This window comes from Eublepharis macularius, chromosome 2, assembly GCF_028583425.1.
Source record: "Eublepharis macularius isolate TG4126 chromosome 2, MPM_Emac_v1.0, whole genome shotgun sequence".
Taxonomy (NCBI): domain Eukaryota; kingdom Metazoa; phylum Chordata; class Lepidosauria; order Squamata; family Eublepharidae; genus Eublepharis; species Eublepharis macularius.
This window is the reverse complement of record NC_072791.1, coordinates 21,146,533-21,169,736: the sequence shown is the minus strand read 5'-3', so window position 1 is coordinate 21,169,736 and position 23,204 is coordinate 21,146,533. Positions and strand designations below refer to the sequence as shown.

The 23,204-nt window shown below is 41.0% G+C and overlaps 1 protein-coding gene across 6 annotated transcripts in view; it reads left to right on the top strand.

Annotated features, from left to right (window-relative positions):
• MARK3 (microtubule affinity regulating kinase 3) overlaps positions 1 to 23,204 on the top strand; it is an 88,658-nt gene that overhangs the window by 49,219 nt on the left and 16,235 nt on the right. For all 6 annotated transcript variants that reach the window (XM_054972939.1, XM_054972938.1, XM_054972940.1 and 3 more), the window contains 7 exons: positions 920 to 1,156; positions 1,260 to 1,379; positions 4,276 to 4,375; positions 4,601 to 4,713; positions 6,463 to 6,616; positions 12,510 to 12,715; positions 21,774 to 21,877. In XM_054972939.1, the coding sequence (XP_054828914.1) occupies positions 920 to 1,156; positions 1,260 to 1,379; positions 4,276 to 4,375; positions 4,601 to 4,713; positions 6,463 to 6,616; positions 12,510 to 12,715; positions 21,774 to 21,877 (1,034 nt within the window). The remainder of the gene's footprint in view (positions 1 to 919; positions 1,157 to 1,259; positions 1,380 to 4,275; positions 4,376 to 4,600; positions 4,714 to 6,462; positions 6,617 to 12,509; positions 12,716 to 21,773; positions 21,878 to 23,204) is intronic.

The following is a 23,204-nucleotide window of genomic DNA, read 5'->3' as shown; positions in this document are numbered from 1 at the left end:
AAGTCCGGAGTGCAAAGGTTGCTTTGATGTGCGCTTGTTGATTGCCCTGGCTGACTGATGATCCATCTCCATTCTGGATAGGTGTTAAGAAGTTCCTGCAGTGTGCCTTTTCCCCCCCTCCCTCTTCTTTCTTGGGCCCTGGGTTCCCCTTAACTCATTTTTCCTGGGCCCCCGGTTCTCAGTGCCTTTGCGGCACCAGTTGAAGTTCTGATAGCTCCCTTTTCCTATCTTGAATATGTCTTTCAGAAATTGCTTTCACAGTTTTCACTGAAATTTTCCTCTGCGAAAGGCCTCCATCATGTTAGTTGTTACATCTTCTCCCCAAAGGTTCTTGTTTCATTGACATGGAAACAGATCCCACAACTAGCGTAGGCTGCAGAAAATTGTGGAAATCAGTCAGCACTCTGCTTTCTGAATAATGATGCCTAGAGATCCTTCACTTGACCGTAGAATACGGTGTATGCCCAATATCATGGCACTTAAAAAAAAATGAGGCATTGACTATACCGCAGGTAGAAGCCAGCAGATCAGTTAACTTTAAGGGATATGATTCATGTTCATTAACCTGGGGGCCGTGACTCAGTGATGGAGTGTCTGCTTTGCATGCAGATGGTTCCAGGTCCAGTCCCTGGCATCAGGTCATAGGTGATGTGAAAGGGCTGCACCTGAGATCCTGGAGAGCCACTGTTGGTCTGAGCAGACATTACTAGCCTTGAGGGACCAGTGACCTAACTCCATGTAAGGCAGCTTCATGTGCAGTGTATGTGTTGATAAGCTTTATGGCATTATGATCTTTAAGATAACTATGTGTTAAGTTTATTAGTTCATATTAATTATGTAAAGTAGTCCTTGGAGAACATCAAATATAGGCAAATCGGGGATTTTTGGAAAAAAATACTTTTCTACTTTTCCCCTCTAGGCTGAAAATCTATTGCTAGATGCCGACATGAACATTAAAATAGCTGATTTCGGTTTTAGCAACGAGTTTACAGTTGGAAATAAACTGGACACATTTTGTGGCAGTCCTCCATATGCTGCTCCTGAACTCTTCCAAGGCAAAAAGTACGATGGGCCTGAAGTTGACGTTTGGAGCTTAGGCGTCATTCTTTACACTCTTGTGAGTGGATCTCTGCCTTTTGATGGTCAAAATCTAAAGGTATGTGCCTAATGCATGCTAAAATGAGAAGAACTCACTGAGTTTGATAGTGACCACATGGCATTTTCTTATTTCTTGTCGGTGTTGCTTGATTTGATTTAAGGAACTGAGAGAGAGAGTACTCAGAGGGAAATACAGGATTCCTTTCTACATGTCCACAGACTGTGAAAACCTGCTAAAACGATTCCTGGTGCTAAACCCAACTAAAAGAGGCACTCTTGAGGTACCTGCTTGTGTTTTTTTCCCCCCTCACTCTTCTCCTTTCAAGTTATTTACAGCATTATTTGTACATTATTTACTGGTGGAATTCTGATGAGATATATATGATACTAGCTAATGTTATGCCTCTTCTGAGAAGTTTTTTAGAGTTGGATTGAGACTAAATTGGCAATTTATACCAATTCCTCTTCCCACTGCAGACCTTCTCCCCCCACCTCCCCCTACAGCAGTTTGTGGAGATCAGCGAACCATGAGGGTGGGAGGAGGCAAGAAAACTCTATTCTGTTGATGGAAAATTTAGTCTGTAATCCAATCCTCCACCTTACCAATTGTTTTTCTGCAGCTGGAAAAAACTGCAGATTTGGAATTTAGCAATAATAATAATAATAATAATAATAATAATAATAATAATAATAATAATAATAATAATAATAATAATAAAGATACAGTTAGATATTGGAATATTTTAACCCAGGTAAGCTAGGCATCTCCTGCAGTCTTTCTAACACTCTCTCTCTTTCTATCACTCTCACTCTACTGCCTTAGTTGCTCTGTGTGTGATGTGTCAATGAAAGCATCAGTTTGTGTCATACTAAGCAAACATGCCATGCTGCTGTGAATCTGAATGGTAGACAGTGAATTCTTTTGACCTGAGATCCCTATTTTTGTTTCTCAGCCTTTCTGTGAATGTTATGGAAGTGTGCTCCACCTAGAGGGTGTTCTTTCGGTTAATCTGAAGCTAGCCTAACTACACTCTGCTAGTTGGTATATCATGAGATTCCCTTTGGAGTCAATATGCTCTTTGGAGGATCCTTCTTTGGGAAACTTGTAATGCTACATTTGCCTGCTTTCTGAGCCTCCCTTTAAAAGAGATTTCTTGAACCAAGTGGTTGAATAGAAATCAGCCCTTCAGAGCCAAGTTATTATAATCGTTTCATTTTAAGGGGAAAGGAATGTACTCTGGTAGATGATACGCAGCTAAAATTAAGTAAGCAAGTGCTTTAACCAAGTCTGTTTACTATTTCTGCCATGTTGCCATGGTAGCCATGTTGGTCTGTAGTAGAACAGTAGGATTTGAGTCGAGGGGCACTTTCTAGACCAACGAGGTTTTCAGGGCATGAGCTTTTGAGAGTCAAAGCACCCTTCTTCGGACACTTTCTTCTGAAGAAGGGAGCTGTGACTCTCAGAAGCTTATATCCTGAAAATCTTGTTGGTCTCTAAGGTGGCACTGGACTCCAGTCCTTCTCTTCTACTTCAGGTTAGAGTTTTCCAAACTCCTTTAGCTGAGCACCCCTCCAGTGATCTTGATCCCAGGTGTCCTCCTTTTCTGTTCTGTGACTACAGTGGAGGCAGAAGCTGCTGTTTGAGACTCTTGTACAATAATCCACAGGTACACAGGAGGAGGCAACGTAAACAGAATAGTTCTCTGTGTGTGGCCACTGCAGACTTCCCTCTCAGGAATTCCCCTCTGGCTTAATGTAATCCTACTCCCACCAAAGTAGATGGAGAGGAATGGAGGGCTGCAGTGGTGTCACTTTGGGTTTGCCAGTTTCCTCTGCAGAGTACCTTGCCAGTGAGCTACATGGAGGAGGCAAGGTGGTGTATGGTATCATCCTACTTGGAATACTTCAGTCCAAGAGTCCCTGCAGCTGCATCTTGAGGAGGAGGCTACCCTTTTGGTCTAAAGGCTGAGCAAAATATAACATCATCTTAAGATGCTGGTGGGCTGCCAAGCAAAAGGAAAGCAGGATGAGGGACTTATTTTTCAAAATATTTATACCCCATCTTTCCCTTGTGGCTCAGGGTGGCTTAAAATCCCAAATGTAAAGGCATACTAAGTAGAGTGAACACACACCCAGTGTGTGTGGGAGTGAGACCATTGGGAGCCCAGTTGATGACATCACTGCTCCAGGGGGAAGATGATTTCCAGAACTGAGCTCTGACCCAGCTTGGTTCAATTGCATCCCTGCTTGGGGAGTGGAGAAAAGCAGCATAATGGTCTGGGGGTGCTGCGTCCGGTATATGTGCCAGGAGTTGCCTTTCCCTGCTTTAGGTCTTCTCATGGGGAAAGAATTGCAAATGTCTTGTACAGGTTGGTTGTTGTGGATTTTCCAGGCTGTAATTAAAACCATGAATATATTGTCAAAGGCTTTCACGGCTGGAGAACGATGGTTGTTTTGGATTTTCCGGGCTGTATTGCTGTGGTCTTGGCATTGTAGTTCCTGACGTTTCGCCAGCAGCTGTGACTGGCATCTTCAGAGGTGTAGCACCGAAAGACAGAGATCTCCCAGTGACACTGGGAGATCTCTGCTAGTGACACTGGGAGATCTCTGTCTTTCGGTGCTACACCTCTGAAGATGCTAGTGACACTGGGAGATCTCTGTCTTTCAGTGCTACACCTCTGAAGATGCTAGTGACACTGGGAGATCTCTGTCTTTCGGTGCTACACCTCTGAAGATGCCAGTCACAGCTGCTGGTGAAACGTCAGGAACTACAATGCCGAGACCACGGCGATACAGCCTGGAAAATCCACAACAACCATCATTCTCCGGCCATGAAAGCCTTCGACAGTATATTTTGTATAAGTTCTTAGCGCATTCTTTTGTTATAACTAGTCACCCCTCTGCTAGAATTTATTATTCACATCTTGTGCTTGAATATCTTGTGTGGGAAATGTGACGGCTAGGAGCGTAACTTTAGGAGGAATGGGTCTTGGCGCTATAGATTATTTTGTTTTCCACAAGGAGGAAGCAGCATAAGTCCAAGAGGGAAAAGGCAAGTACTTGGCTCTTTGTATAAAACCAGCTGACTTGTCTCCTGTTACTTAATTTAAAATAAGCCTTTATCTTTAGGGGAGTTTCTTGTTCCTGTTACACTAATACAAAATCTGATCTTTGCAGCAAATTATGAAGGACAGGTGGATCAATGCAGGGCATGAGGATGATGAACTTAAACCTTTTGTTGAACCAGAACTAGACATCTCGGACCAGAAGAGAATAGGTAAGCATTGGAGACCACAGATAATGCTCGTGATTTTGTGGCTTTGTGAGTATTGTACAGACTTTGTTGCTTGATTTAATGTGTAGACTGGAGGGAACAAAGATCTTGGCCATAACAAGATGTTTGATTGAGTTATTAAGCAGTTCATTAAATATTCCTGTGAAACTCTTAGCTATAATAGACCAATGTAATGAAGCTTGGAGCTAATTTTCAATTTATTTTCAGACATTATGGTTGGAATGGGATATTCTCAAGAAGAAATACAGGAATCCCTTAGTAAAATGAAATATGATGAAATCACTGCTACATATTTGCTACTGGGAAGGAAATCATCAGAGGTGAGTACACTACATAAGGATCACTGATTTCCTTTGGTACCTTTCTGATGCTGGGAAGATTAATTCCAAGAGCTGCGGGGCCCGTGTGGACTACAGGGGCCTGGGCTGAAGTGAGCAAAATTGTCCCTTGTACCTGTTCTGTCATTGTAGATAATATTGGACATTGTCATCTTAAGGTGGCATATTCAAGATCTCTACAATTTGCTTCATGATGTCCTAACATGTAACTTAATACTGCTTTTTTTTGTTCCATATTGGCATATTAACTTGCCATCCTTAATAAAGTAATAACAATCAAAGACTGTACCACAGCCTTATTGGATCAGAGCTCTCTCTTTGTTGTGAGTTTGCGGTGTGTCTTGCACTGTCACACCTTTAAAAGCGGAATCTCCCAATTCAGGTGCTACTTTGTGCATGGAGCAGGATGTTCAAGAGCCACCTACTGAATCCAGAAAAAGCATGTTTGTTGCCGACAAATTGAAGACAATTGTGGGACCCATGGATTGGAAGCCTAATGCTTTATATTGCATTTCCTTACTTATAACCCCTGCCCCACCCCGAGCTCTAATAGTTAATTAGGAAAAACCACATGTCTAATACAGCCTGACCTTTACATCAGCCAGCTACTCTGAAACCATGACAGTGTTGAAAAAGGCCTCCAAAAGGCTCTTTTCTAAGTTTGCGTTTACTTCAACTTCTTGCTTGCCTAGAGTTGAAGGTTTTTGGTTGTTCAAGATACCTGCTAAAATAAATAATACAGGTTTAACAAGAACCCTGTGGCACCTTTCAGACATTAAAAAATATTGCGGCATAAGCTTTTTGGAGCCATAGTCAACACTGTCCAATTTAATGCAGACGAGAAGACAAAAGAGAATGCACTTGGTGTCGTCATTTGTATTGGCTAGTTGCGTATGGTTGCACAGCAAGAGACTGTTGTGCAGGACTTGGTGGTATTTTTTATAATGGTGAATCAACAAATTGTGGGAGCTTCTATTTGAAAACAGTCTCTTTATTGATAAAAGTTTCAGCTAGTATGAGAGAAATGCTGTATATCATTCTCTTAACAGCTGTTATATTCTTTTCTTGCTAAAACCTGGATTGATGAATGCAACAAAAAAATTAAACTTAAGCACTGAGAACCCAGAATAGGTTTGGTTTGGTCTTGTTCTGTTTTTCTGAATGATCCTGCAATATGTGAAGAATGTGAATGACATGGGCTTGGACCTACTCACATGGATCCAGCACCACGTTCACAAGCAGGTGCTTTGTACTGAATGAGACCAGTGGTTGACATAGCCCATGCTGCTAACCCAAGGTGTCAAGGGAAGGAATTTCTTATCCTTGCTTCTGAGACTTTTTTCTCCCAGGGTACTATTATATACTATATAATTTTTTCTGTAGTCCATCCTACCAAGCTGCAGCTCCTTGCTAGTCCAAGAGTATTGAGCAATGGTCTTGTGTTGTAAAGAGGGTCTGGAAATTTGCCCCATGACCATTCATCCCCATAACTGGTTCTGCTTTGTTCAGGACTTCCTCTTTGTGCTGTGAATAATTCTTCAGCATACCTAATCCATGAGTTCTGGAACTAATAAAAAGGGGGTAATATATTCTGTCACAGAGCAAGCTGTGGTGGTATGTTGCCCTGTTGATACACCAGAAGTATGACTTGAAGCCCCCTTGACAGTCTTGCTGCATTCATCTGCTTTGGTGATAGACTAACATTTTTCCTGTGTGCAAATTTCTGTGTAGTTGGATGCCAGTGATTCAAGTTCCAGCAGCAACCTTTCACTTGCTAAAGTCAGGCCAAGTAGTGATCTCAACAATAGCACTGGACAATCTCCACATCACAAGGTGCAGAGAAGTATATCTTCCAGCCAGAAGCAGCGACGGTACAGTGATCACGGTGAGTTTCCCTTATCTCATTGCTTCAACATTTTTGTTGCAGGGAAAGAGTAGGGGAAATCAGTGCAGCTGTCCTCCATACCTCAGCCTTTAAAAAGCAATATGTGTGGGTTGAAGAGTTTTCACATTCTGTACAATGAAGGGTTTGAATCTGATGTGGAGATCTGCTGTAGGCAATAACTACAGTTGTTTGTAGAGCAAGATTTCAGTCCAGTCCAGTCCAGACCAACAAGATTTCCAAGGTGTATAAGCTTTTGAGAGTGAAAGTTCCTTCCAGCACTCAAAAGCTTATACCCTTGAAATCTTGTTGGTCTCTAAGGTGCTGCTGGGCCCGAATTGTGGTGTTCTACCACAGACCAACACACCTGATACAACTTTATTGTAGGTTTTTTATGATGGTTGCCATTTCAACGTTTTTGCTATGCAAATCTCAGACAGGCAAAGGGTAGCCAGTGTGATACTTGATGTGGGGAAGAGATGCTGGTACGTCTTTCTCCCAAGTGCTGTAAAGATAAGCTAAATACACTGTTATAGCAGTGCCTTTTTTTTAAAAAAAAGAAATTTTTATTTTATTAATATTATTAAAAACCCAATAAAAAGGGCAAAGAAATAAAGAAAAGAGTATACAAAAAAGAAAAGAAAGACAGAAATTGGAAATAACAGAAAACAATAATACCTGTTTCGTTTTCCATTTTTCTCTACACCTATCATACTTTAACAAAAATCATACTTTAAATTTTAATCTCTCCAAAATTTCCTTTTCCAATACTGCCCCCTTCTATTTATTTTCCCCAAATTTGTCTTCTTAAAAATCAAAACTACGTATCATCAAATCATTTCTCCTTGGTTCACCCAGAAAGTCAACGAGTTTCCAGTTAGCCATAAATAGACATGTGTTTTATCTGTGATCAAAGCCATAAGTTTAGCCATCTCCGCTAACTCTGTCATTTTCATAGTCCAGTCCTCAGCTGGAGACAGTTCTGTACATTTCCATTTTTGCACATATAAAAGCCAAGCTGCCATAGTCATATATAAAAATAAAATTTTCCAACTGTTTGTCCATTAATCCCAACAAAAAGGCTTCTGGTTTAAACTGTATAGTAATCTTCAACATTTTTTGTATTATATGAATTTGAGACCAAAATTTTTTAGCTTTACGGCAAGTCCACCAAAGATGATAACAGGTTCCTTCTTGTTGTTCACATTTCCAACATTTATTTGACATACCTTTATTCATTTTTGCTAATTTGTCAGGAGACATATACCACTGATACATCATTTTATAAAAATTTTCTTTAAATGTGGAACTCAAAGTAAATTTGAGCCCCTTTACCCACATATTTTCCCTCTGATCCATCTGTATGTTATACCCAAAATTTTTAGCCATTTTACCATACAATCTTTCACAGATTCTTCTTCCGTTTCAAATTTCAATAACAATCTATACATTTTGGAAATAACATGTTCATAATTTGAACAAAGCTCTTTTTCAAACTCAGTCTTTTCATAATCAAAGCCCCATAGTTTCTTATCTAATTTGAACCTTTCTAAAAGTTGAGCATAGAAAAACCGTTGACATTTATAACCTTTAGCTATTAAATCCTCCAGTGTCTTCAGTTTACAATCTCCTTGTGAGAATTCTAGTAAGTCTCTGTAAGTCAGCCATCCCTGTTTGGACATCATCTCCCTTCTGTAAAACGTTTCCTGTGTTGAAATCCCAAACTCTGTCTTCTGTGATAATCTCAGTTTGTATTTATTCCAGATTATCAGAATGGCTCTCCTAATACAATGATTTTAAAAGTCTACATTGACCTTTACTTTATCATACCACAAACTCTTGCTGTATTTGTGTTTATTTGTGGTGTTATAGCAGTTTGTCATTAACACAGTTTCATATCGCTCCCAGTTGCTGAAGATATTCCAGGATTTACTTTAAACCCTCTTCCCTTCCAAGAATAATGGAAAATTTTGCCTTGAATTTAATAGCTCTGGTTTTAATAGTTCTGAAAAAGAAAATTCCATATTCTGAGTTGTCACTAGAAAATTTAGGGAATTACATGCCTGAGATTTCTCCTGGCTTACTGTAGACCAAGCCAGAAACATACAAACTCTTGCTGTAATAAATATTCTTTAGGGAAGGAGAGCTCTAGAGACTCCCTGGCACCCCCCGTGATTCTAATCTTTTAGCACATGTGGGTTGGTAGTGGTTTCAGATGGTGACAGTGTGATCAAAACGTATCTTTACTACAGCATGTTCCTTCTAGCAAAATGCCACACACTCTGTTCTTCATTCTGTCCTGCTGTGCTAACCAATTTTATCCACGTTTAACAATGCTTTCAGAATGCATACCCAGAAGCCTCCGTAAGCTCTGTAGGAACCTAATATTAAGGTTTAATGTTAGGGAAATGTAACATGGCCTGTCTAGAGAACTCATGAAGATTTTTTCCCCCTCTAAATGCCTGCATGCTAATCTGTTCTAGTGCTTGCCTGTCACTTTATTTTCTGTCTCAACTTTTACTGTAAATGTAAACTATGAGATTGTCTTTGAAAAGGGAGATACCTTCCTGATAGACAGAAGGGCTAGCCAATCAGTGCTTTGCAAATCCACTTTCTGACGTACGCTAAAACAGGTGCCCCTTGAACCTAATCCTACATGTGTCATATATGCAGGGGATACACTCCCATAGTGGACTCTCAACTTCATATATGGCTGTAAGCAGTCAGTACAACAATGTCACACAGCTTCATTCATCTAATCAGGGCCTTCTGCAGATACCACTCTGTAATTGGGCAGAATCAGTAGTGTGCTTTCTCTGTGGTAGCCCTCACCTTACAGAATGGCCTGCTTGAGGTGGTCAGGAAAGCCCCTGCTCTCCTGGCTTTCTGCAAACTATGCCGAACTGAATTACTCAGGAAGACTTTCTACCCAGATTACAGGACTGTATCATAAATACCTCGGAGAGAAGCCACAGTAGGGATGGGGACTAAATGATACGCTGCTAGGTACTGTCTGCTGATATGCGCCTGCTAAGGAGTTTCCACAGAGATAAACATGCCATGGAAATGGATTACGCTTTGCTTCAGATAGATGTCATCTCTGTGCCTGGCTTTATGCTTGTTCTGCCACCATTGTATCTGTTTCCTTGAATGTTCTAACTGTTGTTCTTTATTGTACTTTGCTCAGTGAATGTCCTAGCTGTTGATTATATTTTCACTCACACCGTGTAAGCCTCCTTCGATCTCAGTGAGAAAAACAGAGTATAAATAATAATAGTCATTTTCTAAAAGTTATCTTTATTTGAAGATAACAAAATGACTGCAGTTGCATTTGGGGGACTTGCCACATTTTGTGTATCTGTCCAGTGAAAATTTGGTGTGCAGGATGTTTAAAACCAAGTTAACCCAAGAGAGAGATGTTAGAATGTCTCTTCTTTAGGTTTTTCATTTGTTTTTCTCATTGCTGTTCATTTATTAGTCGAAAGCAGTGATTTGTTTTACTTAGCAACAGGTTTGGCTAACTAGTGGATTGCTTTACCTTGACCACTTAAATCATGTGTGCTCTTTTTGGCAGTATGTCCGCTGGTATTCATGATTATCCTAGAGAAGACTTATTAGTAAGCCTCTTGCAAGGTCTGTTAGGAAAAGCACAAAAGTTCCTTTTTTTTTTAGCCTTACCAAGAGTGTATGGCTTTTGTTTTCTTTTTGACACTACTGGGTCAGCCAGTGTTTAAAAGAACTCGGGGAAGCTGTGTGTTTACCAGAATTTCTTTGCATTTCCTCTCTCCTACGCGGCTGACGTCGCCTTCAAAAAGTCTACTTAGTGAATACAGAGCAGCAGATGCCTTGTGGCCTAGCAAAGCAATCACCCTCTGAATCTTGAAAGCACTGCAAGGTTTTATCCCAACCTGAGAAGTGCAGTCTCTGAGAATTGTTGCAAGCAGCAACTGAAATTCCATGTGTCCACTCCATAATGCTGTTCAGTTGACTAGTTTGAAGTGGGGAAACAATAGTTAAAGCCTCTGATTTAATTTTTTTACTGAGATGATGCTGGCAAAGGAAACTTGTCTTGAAAGCATGGCATACCATTTGTGTGGTGGGCAGTCATATTCTTAAACATGTTTGAAGCAGCAGATCTGTTTAAACCATTGATCGAATTAATTTTCTCAGTGGAACAGTTGGCCTTCTCCATCCGTCTTCTGAGATCATTTGAGTTGTTCAGCTTGTCACACTTACGGTCTTTCCATGCTCTTTGTTCCTTCGAGTACATTGTGTTCCAGTCATACACATGAAATACGCTCACTAGTAGAAACCAAAAAGATGGTACACAAATGCAGTTCTAAATATATCAGTGCATTGTGACTAGTTGCCGTAATTTGAAATGGATGTTGTTCATTAAAGAAGGGGTGCTTTACCAGGTCAGATGTAGGGAGAAGGGGCTGGGGTGGCAGTTATAGACTTGTTCATTGGCACATGCCACATGGATGCTGATTGGTATGCAATGTGGTTGCAAACAAAAATTGAAATTTTATGTGTAATGATGCTCTTTGCTTGCATGGGAACCGTTGCAGAACAAATTTGTTAGGAAAGCTGGTGATTAAACCACTCTTGGACAAAAGAGTAAGAGCGGTAAAAAACATATGGTTGGATCTCACTAGCTTTTCCACTGGAGAGAAAGGGAGGATGGGGTCCCCACTGACCACCAATAAAAGGTTATGCTGGGAATCATGGGTCCTGCATAGACAAAAGCTAGGCAGGGTAGAGGCTGAGGGGAATTGACCAAAAAAGCATCTGGATCCAACCCATATCTAAGAATTAAAAGGAATGTTTTATGGAATACACTTGACGATGTCATCGTGAAATCCTGCCTAGGACGTAATGCCTTCATAAATATCACACAATCTGCAATTAGTTTAAACAAACTGAAGCAGAACCTGGGCATTAAAGCAATTCCCTTTAGAGGATCTAATAGGCCATAGCGGAACTTAACAAGCATGCAAGCAGCTGCAAACAATACGTTTTCTCAAGCAGACTTTTTTCCGCAGGTGGTGATATATTCCTCCAGAAATCTGAGAAGAAAACCTTTGATTGAAGTTCCAATAATTATTTTCCCAGTAATCTTGAAAAAGTTCCCCCCAAAAGATACTAAATTTTATATAAAGAGGAGGGTGGAGAGCATGCGGCGGGTTATAGCTCTAATTCTAAAGCAGTTTCCCGCCAACAGAAGGGAATTTTTGCTAGGTGTAATTTTTTTTTGCCGAGTCTCCTCTTCTGTTGATCCCTCCGTCATGCTAGTGCTATTTCCATGGGTCCTCAGATGCATTTTTTGGTGGTGCAGAGAAAGGTCCATTCCACGAGAGGAGTACTGTGGATCTAATTCCAGTGGGTTGGATCTAAGCTCAGTTTTCCACTAACGGAAGGCACTTCCAGCAGCAGAGCAGAACTTACCTGCCTCTCCTCTTCCTGCTGCAACCCACTAATTTCCTGAAATGCTGCTTCTGTGGGGTCAGGGGACCCTCAGGAGGGACAAAATTAGGATCTTCAGCAGGAAGGAAGGATTGGCAGAAGTTACAGCTCCCATTCTGTAAGAGAAAATTTAGTCTTGATCCAGTCCATTGTCTCCAGAAACAAACTGAACTTTTCATCTTCTAACTACGATAGTCTTTTATTTTTAAAAGTGGTAGTGGAGAGTGCCGTCAAGTCAGAGGTGACTTAGGTGACCCCTGGCGGGGTTTTCATGGCAAGAGACTGACAGAGGTGGTTTGCCATTGCCTGCCTCTGCAACCCTGGTCTTTGCTGGAGGTCTCCTGTAGCTCCAGGATATTTATTATTTCCTTCCAGAAAGTAGAACGTAGGTCGTTGTTTTCATAACATACAATATATTCTGTCTTTTCAGCTGGTCCATCTATTCCTCCAGTAGTAGCATATCCAAAAAGAAGTCAGACTAGCACTGCAGACGGTGACCTTAAGGAAGAACGGAAGTCCGGCAGCAGTGCTGCTGGAGGAAGAGGAATTGCTCCTGCTAGCCCCATGCTCGGGAATGCCAGCAACCCCAATAAGGCTGATATTCCTGAGCGGAAGAAAAGCTCTGCTGCCCCCAATGTAAGTAGAAGCATTACTTTTAAGTTGTAAGGAGTCTTAATTTTTGTTTTTAGATATGTGGAAATGCTGTTCTCTGATGTGCCACTGAGCTTGCAGATTTGTCTTGCTCTCTTCAGCCAGTCTTAGTCATCAGAAGCAGGCTTTAGTGAAATGCCATCAGTTTTTTGATGGATCGAAAGCAAATGTGGGTAGTTCTCATGTTCTTATGTTCTGTGTTATAACCATCTATCCAGTACCTTGCAGTGCAATCCAGTGCCAAGTTACTCCAGTCTAAACCTGTTGGTTCCCCTCAGCAGAGGTGCACTGTCAGTTCAGTAGCTTGTACAGCAGTTTCACCATAAGTTTTCAAATAAAAAGAGGTTTACCTAGGAAAAACTATGATTTAGACAAGATTTGTCTGATTTTGCTTGTAATTGATTCCTTCTGCCTCTTGTTTGCTTGTGTTGGTATGTATGTTTCAGTGAGTGATGCTCAGAGCTCAATAAGATGTCATAAAGATAGTATTTGATTCTGTATTGAATTCAGTTTGACATCTGTTAATCTAGCCTTGAATTAAAATTCACAAATATATTTCGTTATCTTCCAGGTAATTATTTGGTTTTCATTTTTTTTATCGGTCAGAAAGATAAATATTTTTGGTACATCATTATGGTATCAAAATGCATATGTCACAGCTGTATTTTTATTACTACCTCTACTTACAGTTTTCATGTGCTAATCTCGTCTACTGTATGCCTAAATCTTTTTCTTTCACAAAGACTTTGTTTAAGGAATCATGCTGTTTTTTGAAATAGCTTTCCAGTCGCAATTAATTCTTTTTTTTAAAAAAAAAACACACTCCTATAGTCCCTGGCCTTACAGTAGAGTAGATTTTAAAATGCCATCAAAGCAAAAGTTAAGACTTACATTTACGTTAACACTGTAGGAGAGAGAGGTTTATGTAACTACAGTATCCTGCTCGCTTGTAGTAAAAAATAACTCTGTGCAAGACTCTGGGCTTGATAGATTTCCTTTCTTGGTCTCTCTGTTGGAATTCCTAGAACCTTTCATTATTGCCACTTCCAGTGAAGCATAAGACATTCCAGTGGGAGTAAACCTGACTATTTTCTTCACTTCATCTACTTTTTTCTGACATCTGCTTGTCTGTCTTCATAGTCAAATGAAAAGTAACCTGTTTCCTTTCAGAAATCCTTGAGTAGGAAGATGAAAGAATTCCCAAGTTCTCAGATGGCTTTGATATTTCTCTTGTCTGTTAAGCATCTTGGCTTGCTTTTTTGCTGGTGTGCTTGACATTAAGTAAGAATCTCTTATGTAGTGCTGACTGACTGTGTTTTGCTCAGAGACGCTTCTTTCCTTATTTGTTTGACTTTGGAACATCTTTCAGCTTTCCTGTTCATTCTGAAGCATTGCTCAAGTAGTTGAGGATGCTTACTGATCCGGAGCTATTGTGTCTTTATGTTGACATTCTCTTCCCACACTTATGTGTGGGTTTCAACCCTGAATGTATCAGATAGACAAAAGCGAGACACCAACCTGGGCTTTCAAATGGTGCTTGAATCGACACAATTATGCCAAAGATTTGTCTGTTTGACTATGGCATGTTTCCAAATATGATTTCAGGACAACAGTTTAAGACCCCTTGATCCACTTACTGAATGCTTCTCTCCCTTTTTTCTTCTGCCGTACGTACGTATGCATCTTCCTTCCCAGGACTGACAGTGTGAATTGTTCCTGTTGCGGTTTCTAAATCAAAAATATTTCACATCATGTTGTCTGGGCTTTTGCTTGGCCAGCTGCAGCCTTTCCTGAACAGAAACAATCGGGCCACTGTGGTGCCTGCCTGGTAACATCTAGATTAGATTACTGCAATGCTCAGTATGTGAGGGCTGCCCTTGAAAAGTGTTCAGAAACTTCCAATTGGTACAAAACGCTCCAGCCAGGGTGTCCCTGTCACTGGTTCCCAATTTGTTTGGGGGCCTAATTCAAGGTGTGGGTGTTGATCTTTAAAGCCCTGTGCTCTCTGGGCATACCATCTGCTCCCATATAGACCTTACCCAAGCACTAAGGTTGTCTTCTCAGACCTTGCTTTGGATGCCCCAGCCTTCTGAGGTTAGATAAATGGTAATTTGAGAGATGGCCTTGTCAGTTGTGGCAACAATATTGTGGAACTCCCATCTTCAGGGATATTTGTCTGTCTTATCACTGTCTTCTACCGGTGGATGAAGATATGTTTTGTTTCATTTGGCATTTCCTCATTAATCCCTCCTTCCTGCCCTATGTTTTTAATTGATGTTTCTCTGTTGTGTGTGTAAATAAAATAAAGTGTGTCTTTTAGTTTTGTTTTTAACCTTACGGTACGCTTTGGCTCTGTTTTTAGTTGTTAGCTGACATGATGTCCCAGATTGGGGTGAAAGACAGGATATAAATCTTGTAGGTAAAAATGTTTTAAAAGGAATGTCCTGAAGTATATGGAATTCACCAGCTATCATTTTGTGCTACCTAGAGTTTGACGCTGGAATTATGAAATCAGTTATTTGGAGCTCTGTTTTTCCTCTGAAGCCAATAGAGGTATATTACTACAAAACAAGAGGTTCTGAGATTATTCTCAGCACTGTATGAACTTCATGAGTGTGGTACAAGTTCTGTTGCAGAATAGGGAACTGTCATTCCCAAAATGTTCTGGCCTCAGTGTGTTCAGTTTATGCTCCAGCAGTAGAATCTCAAGTGGTAGAATCTCAAGTATCTGTACCTGCATTAATGCTTCATCACTTTCCCCCTTAATCTGTTCCTGTTCTCCTTACACTCTCTACCTTGCTGGTTCTTACCTAGATGTCAGAAATCTGCAAATTATATATGAATTATAACTAGGAGTGTGCACCCCCAAAAGATTTGGGCTTCCCGCTTTGAGTTTACCTGAAGCGGGGGGGGGGGGGGAATCCGGAATTACCAGAATCCCAAGTTTAAAGGGCCCTGCTGCTTGCAAGTGGCAGGGAAAGGGCCCTTTAAACTTCAGCCTGCTAACTGAAGTCAGCACCAGGCCCCGAAGCAATCCAAATGCTTCGGGAAGCTTTGATTTGGAACTCCTGAATCTTTATGGATCGGGTCTAATTCGGGCATTTTCCCCGAATCGGATACCCGAAGTGCACACTCCTAATTATAACTATAATTTATGGAAATCAGATGTGCAAATTTTGCATAATTGTGCGGGAGGATTGGCAGAGGAGTTGATTTTAAAGCTTATTAGCAGACTACAACAGCTGCTCTTAAATTATAGTAGATTTTAGTATAGCAAAGTTGTTCCAAGCTCAAGTAGTAACATTTGGAGCTTTTAGAAACAGGAAAAAATGTACTGATAGTGAAGTCTTTATCCTCAGTCTAGCACGTTGCAAATGTTTGTACGTTGACTGTTGAGTGGTGTACATAACAGCAGAAAGCAATTTCAGAATTTTAGGGAATAATCCTTTTCTGTTGTAGGGTTTGTAAGTTCTATAGATCGCAAGTTAAAGGCCTGATACAAGTGTGCACACAGCAGCATGTATGACTTTCTGAAATATCACACTGGAGCTGATTTCCTTTGTATTGTTGTAGGTGGAAAGATTGGTTTATTAAAACTATTTATAACCCTGTTTTCCAGAAGCCTTTTCTCTAAGCAGCTTATGGCTAATATAAAAACCATAGTTAATTTTAAATTAAAGCAAAAAATTCATCAGCAGGTTGCACAAATCCAAACAAGGAAAGGTCAAAACACTCAATAGAAAAGATATCAAAGACACATTGGAATAAAAATATCTGTGACTGATGCTGATGTAGGAGCCAAAAGATCTCCAGGATAGGACATTCTATAGAGAAAACCGTGTAGAGATTGTTTGGAAAGAACCTGGAAAGCTTCATCAGGAGAGCTTTAAACTGATGTCACAAGGGGAAGGGGACGATCAACATGGGGATTTCAATGAAGAAGTGATAACAGCAGGGGCCCACCTTGGTAAGACAGATCAAACAAAGGTACAAGGCTACAAGTGCCTATATACCAATGCCTGGTGTGGGTAATAAGAAGGAAGTGCTTGAGCTTCTCTTACAAACAGAGGGCTACGATATAGTAGGAATTACTGAGACTTGGTGGGATGATTCCCATGACTGGAATGTGATAGTGGATGGGTACGAGTTGTTCAAGAAAAAACGGAAGGGTAGAAGAGGAGGCGGAGTGGCATTGTATGTGAGGAGAGGGCTTGATTGTCAGGAAGTTCTGGAGAATGTGGTTGACAGCCCAGTGGAAAGTATATGGGTGGAAATAAGGGGAGGAAGGACAAAGGGTATTGTTGTTGGAGTCTGCTACGGACCACCTGACCAGGGAGAGGAAATGGATGCTGCCCTCCTTGAACAGATTGGTAGAATATCCAGACGTCAGAACCTTATAATTATGGGTGACTTCAACTTCCCTGATGTGTGCTGGGAGACAAGCTCAGCAAAGTGACAAGAATCACACAACTTCCTGACCTGCCTGGCCGATAACTTCCTTTTTCAAATGGTAGAGGAAGCTACAAGGGGCTTGGCCATACTAGACTTAATATTAACCAACAGGGAAGAATTGGTAGATGGGGTGATAGCGGTGGGGACCTTAGGGGGAAGTGACCATGTCCTTCTTGAATTCCAGTTGCTGTGGAGAGCCAAGGAAGTTCGTAGCCAAACTCGTAGGTTAGATTTTCGTGCGGCCAACTTCAGTGAAATCAGAGGTTTGATGAGAGTGATCTGGGGAAGTCAACATGGTTTTGTCCCCAACAGATCTTGTCAGACCAACCTGGTTTCCTTCTTTGATCGAGTGACGAGCTTACTGGATCATGGGAACTCTGTCGACGTGATTTCAGTAAAGCTTTTGATAAGGTGCCCCATAACATTCTAATGGGTAAACTGGAAGACTGCGGACTGGACTATAGGTGGATAGGGAACTGGTTAGAGGTCAATGGCGTTTCATCAGATTGGAGGGAGGTGTCCAGTGGGGTGCCACAGGGCTTGGTTTTGGGCCCGGTACTTTTCAATATTTTTATCAGTGATCTGGTTGAAAGGTAAATGGGCTACTCATTAAATTTGCTGATGATACCAGATTGGGAGGAATGGCCAACACCCAAGTAGAGTTAAAATTCAACAAGACCTGAATACTCTGGAGAAGTGGGCAGTTGTGAACAGGATACAGTTCAACATAGATAAGTGCACTGTATTACATCTGGGCCACAAAAATGTAAAGCATAAATGCAGGATGGGGGATACACTTCTGGGTAGTAGTGTATGTGAAAGAGATCTTGGGGTAAGAGTGGACTGTAAACTAAATATGAGCAGTCAGTGTGATGCAGTGGCAAAAAAGGCCAATTCAATCCTCAGTTGTATCAAAGGGGCCATAGCGTCGAAATCGCAGGAGGTCATAGCCCCTCTCTATACTGCCTTGGTCAGGCCGCACCTGGAGTACTGTGTGCAGTTCTGGAGGCCTCACTACAAAAAGGATTTGGACAAAATTGAGAGGGTGCAGAAGAGAGCGACGAGGATGATCAGAGGTCTGGAGACTGAGCCCTACAAGGAAAGGCTGAGGGCCTTGGGAATGTTTAGTTTGGAGAAGAGGAGATTGAGGGGGGACATGATTGCTCTCTTTTAAGTATTTGAAAGGCTGTCATTTGGAGGAGGGCAGGGAGCTGTTCCAGTTGGCAGCAGAGGATGGGACCCGAAACAATGGGCTTAAATTACATGCAGAAAGGTGGAAAAACTTTTTCACGGTCAGAGTAGTTCAAAGGTGGAATCAGCTGCCTACGGAGGTGGTGAGTCCCCTTTACTGGCAGTTTTCATGAAGAGGCTGGATGAATATTTGTCAGAGATGCTTTAGGCTCATCCTGCATTAGGCAGCAGTTTGGACTAGAAGGTCTGTATGGCCCCTTCCAACTCTGTGATTCGTAGCCACTGCTCATGGCACCTTAGTTTGGGGGAAGACCTCAGGAAGCAGCACTGATTTTAGATATCCTGGCCCCGAGTCATTTAGGGCTTTGTCAGTCAGAACCAGCTCTTTAAATTGCACAAAGAACAAAAAAGAAGCCAGTGCCCACATTGCAGCACAGGATAAATATTGAGTGTAGCATATGTCTGAATCAGAAGTTTCTGAATGGTCATCAAAGGCAGTCCCAGAAAGAATGCATTAAAGTAAATCAGCCCTTGATGGATCCAGAATGTGGATAACTGTTCCAGGGTCATTTGTTTCCAAGGAGTGCAGATGGTATACAAACTGATGTTGGCCCAAAGTGCTTTGATCTGTGGAAAACATTTGGGTATCCAAAGCTAAAGCCAGATCTAGAATTACTACCATGTTACAGGTGCTGTCCTTTTAATTGGAGAGCAACTCCTTGTGGAACAAGCTGTAAACCATCCTCCGGTCTGAAGACACCCCTCACACACACACTCACGTACAAACATCACCATGTCCATTTTGTCTCTGCTTTGTGTGTGTGTGTGTGTGCGCATGTGTGCACACAATCGACTATGAGTGACCTCAGCAAGAGGCTTTCAAGGTAAGTGAGAAGCAGAGGTGGTTTGCCAGTGCCTTCCGCTGCAGAGTCTTACTTGGTGGTCACCCGTTCCAGTATTGACCATGCTTAGCTTCCAAGATCTGACGAGATCCGGCTGTACCATGCTGCCTTCCCTCTGTGCTGAGCTTCTGTTATTAAACCCAGGTCATTATCATGCTGACCTAGTCAGAATTGTGTAAACAGCCTCAGGAGCTGCTTCATTCCAACAGCTTGCCATGTAGTACTGCGCCCTGTTTCCAAGAGGTTCCCATGTGCACGTTTAGAGTTTAAGTTACAGTATCCATATACGCTCAGTAAGAATATTTATATACCTTTTCTGAGTTCTTCTGCCCACACTGTCTCCTCTACTTCCCTTTAGCATGAGGAGAAAAACAGACTAGGAGAAACACTCCACATTCAAATGGCGATGTTATCTCCAGTGTGGGGCTTCTTCCCAGCCCCTCCCCAGCAATAGTTTCAGGGGTAGGGGGAGTAATTCTCAGAGAAACCATTGCAGGCTCAGGCAGGCCAGCCCTGTTTGTGTCTGTTTACTTGCTTGGATTGTGTTTAGACCACTCTTTCAGCTATAAGGGTTCTCAAGGCAGTTTAAAATAAATCATTAAAACTATAAAATGACCAGTATTAAAATTAATATCATTGATGCAGGTAACATGTAGGATATCAAAAAGACTAATTAATTGTTGATCCAGTTTCATAAATTGAAATTGATAAATAACAGCAGCAAGAGAAACAGTGAATCGTTTCATTGCAGCAATAGCAGTCTGAAGAGAATTAAAAACAGCAAAATCTAAAAGAGATCATCATACATCCATTCAATAGCAGTTGGAAATTAAAAAGAGCAATTTAGTAAGGTGTTAGAAAGCCATAGCAATTTAGATTGATTTGTTTTTTTTAAGGAGACCAAATCAAGGGCAAATTAAAAAGTATTATGGTGGTGCTGTAAATGAAAAAAATAAAGATAAACTGGCACAAGCTACATAACTGTGGGGAAGCTGCTCCAGAGCCAAGTCACCACAGAAAAGGCCCTGTCCCTTGCAGCCACCAATTCCTTATACTAGGTAATGTTAGTAGCACAAAAAGCAAGGCCCTTAGGAAACCATCTCACAACAAAGAATTCTCAGTCTACCTACTTTCTTAGCCATCTGAAAATTCTCAAGATAGATGGAGCTGGTGAATGAGAAAGCTCTCAATGCCGTTGGTACAAGCAACAAAAGGCTTTTTCCCATCTGGACTTCTTACTTTCCAGCTTGAAATATTAGTATTGGTTTCTGTCACTGTCTGCCTTGTACCAGTATCTTCTTGCCCTTTATTTGGTGCACGCTTTTACAGTTGACAGCGTGTCCCTACCCTTGGTAAATATCTGCTGCAATTCCCTCGTCTGTTCTGGCAGTAAATCTTCAAAGAGCTCCAGCAGATTAGTTGAGCATGCTTTCCCTCTGCCTGTTGTCTAGTTTACAGTTGTTGACCACCCCATGGATGTTTATCAGATGACTTTTTTAGATTTCAGTGCAGAACTATCCCTAAAAAAATTTCTTCACCAGTGGATTGCTTGACTTGGGGACCTCTCCTTGTGTTGTTCCCTGAAACTGAGGGGAGGGCAAGGAAGGGGGTCTCAGATGCTTCACTAATAGGTCCATAAAGTTTAACGCTGTAGCCTTACATACTATCTGTTGTTTTAAATATGTGCTCCTATGAGCTTCCTGCATTTCATGTTGTCTAATGTCAGCCCCAGAATTGCTTATGTTCTGTTCCAGCATTTCTTCAACTCTGTATTGGATTCCTGCTAAATGCCATGTCTTTGTAAACTTGTGTTTATTTACCCTATGGCATAGTTTATGGAAATGTCCTTGAAATTGACTGTAACTAATCTCACACGATGTAATCCACCTTGAGTCTCTCGGTGAGAAAGGCAGAATATAAATGACATAAATAATAAATAAATAAAAGATGATGATGATGATGGTGGTGGTGGTGGAATTGCTTGGTGCTATTCTAGTCCTCGTTGGGATTATATCCTACTTCTGACTTGCTGCACTATTCAGGATTCGGAAGGATAGAATGTGGGGCTTCTCAGCATTCCTAGTTTCCTGTGAAGCTCTGCTTAGTGCATGTTTGTCTTGACTTACACACTTGAGTAAAGAGTGCTTCATCTATAGCATTTTTAAAATCATTCTGTTATCCACTAGCTCTTCAGTCGTTCTTGGGAAACAGATCAACGGCTTGGGCATGTCTCCACACTCTTTCTCTGGAAAGACAGAAGCAGAGTAACTCTTTAACTTTCTTTGGGCTTCTTCCCTGAACAAAATCTGGTTTTTGAGTGACCTTGTGGTTATGAGTGCTTGTTCTAGTAAAAACAATAGATTTTTCTACTTTCTTTATAGTTAGGATGGTCTGTATTCAGTATATACAGACTCTTCTGTTTGTTTTCCAGTAAGAACTTGAGCATCCCTTCCTCTAGAAAATTAATAAATACTTTTTTCTTTTTCTTTTTTTTACAGAACAACACTGCACCTGGAGCCATGACCCGGCGAAACACATACGTTTGTAGTGAACGAACCACTGCAGACAGGCATTCGGTCATTCAAAACGGCAAGGAGAGCAGGTAGAAAAGGAACAGTTATGTTCTTCTCGGTGTCAGTATAACATTGTATGGCTGTACATTTTCCCTCCTCAGAAGGTAGTAAGCATGAGTACAAGCTGTGGTGTATCAGAAATCAGCTGCAACATTTGTTTTTCAGTTACTTTTCTTTAGTAAATCCTAACTTGGCACCCCTAAATAAAATCCATCCAAAGTTGAGAGACTTCTAACATTTGCTTAATGTTCTCCTGCTAAAATTTGTGGAATATTAGTTTGATTATACTGATAGCGTGTTTTGAAATAATTGCGATTGATAATTAAGTGTACTTCAGCTGCGCAAGATGAGATGAAGGGATCTTAATTCTTAGCCATTTCTTTAGCATTTATTTTCCTTAACTTTTTTGGTGTTCAGCTTTCAAGTAGATGTGGTATAAAATGCAACTAAGCTTTGTTTACATACAAACCTGAAGAAAATACACTTGGAAATTGTGTGTCTGTGTCTATCAGTCCATACAGTGTTGTTTATTATATTCCTATAGAATGCAGAGGTTTTCCATTTTTGAAAAAATTAAATAAGAATGCAGAGGTTTTCTATAGAGGTTTGCCTTCTTTAATTTCACTGAGACAGGTGTCTTGTCTTGCATTTTGTATAGTGTGTATATTACAGTAAAGAGTGCTCCATAAAACAAACATCATGTAGAAATGGTAAGCCTGTTCTTCCCAAATAATTAATCTGCATAAAACTGATAATGCTCACCCTTGGAAGTCAGTTTATTTCCTGGCTGGTGCCTGGTTACAATTCAGTATCTTGCTGTTCTTTTCCTCTAGATGTTTTTGTTGGGGTGGGCGAGTTCATTTTGGAGCAGTGAGGATTTTTTGCTGTCCAGCAGCAAAATAATACAGTAGACCCATTAAAGAAGAAAGAAGAATTACTTGTTTCTTCACCTGAGTAACCGTCACAGAGCCTCTCCTACCAGGCCTCTCACAAAGGAAGGGCTGGCAGAAATGAATCAAAGTGGCCAGCGGCTTATACTATGCTAAAGGTTGTATTGCCCTTGAATCCTTCCGGCTAATAAGGGGGGAAAGGAAAACATACACCTCTAGCATGTTCTGTAGTCTGTGACTCAGAAAAGACTTCTTGATTTCAGAATTTTAGTAGTTGTGAGCCTTCTTTTGTAAAGATGCTGGAAATCTGGCCCCAGAGAGTGTCTCACCTGTAGTTGTTTAAAGTGAGGAGAGGGGGAGGACAGAATGTGACTAGTTTTTGTTTGGACTGGCTTAGTCAGGCTTCACAAAATTTGTAGTCCTAATCTACAGGAGATTTGGAGTTAACATTCTTTTGGAAAAGTAG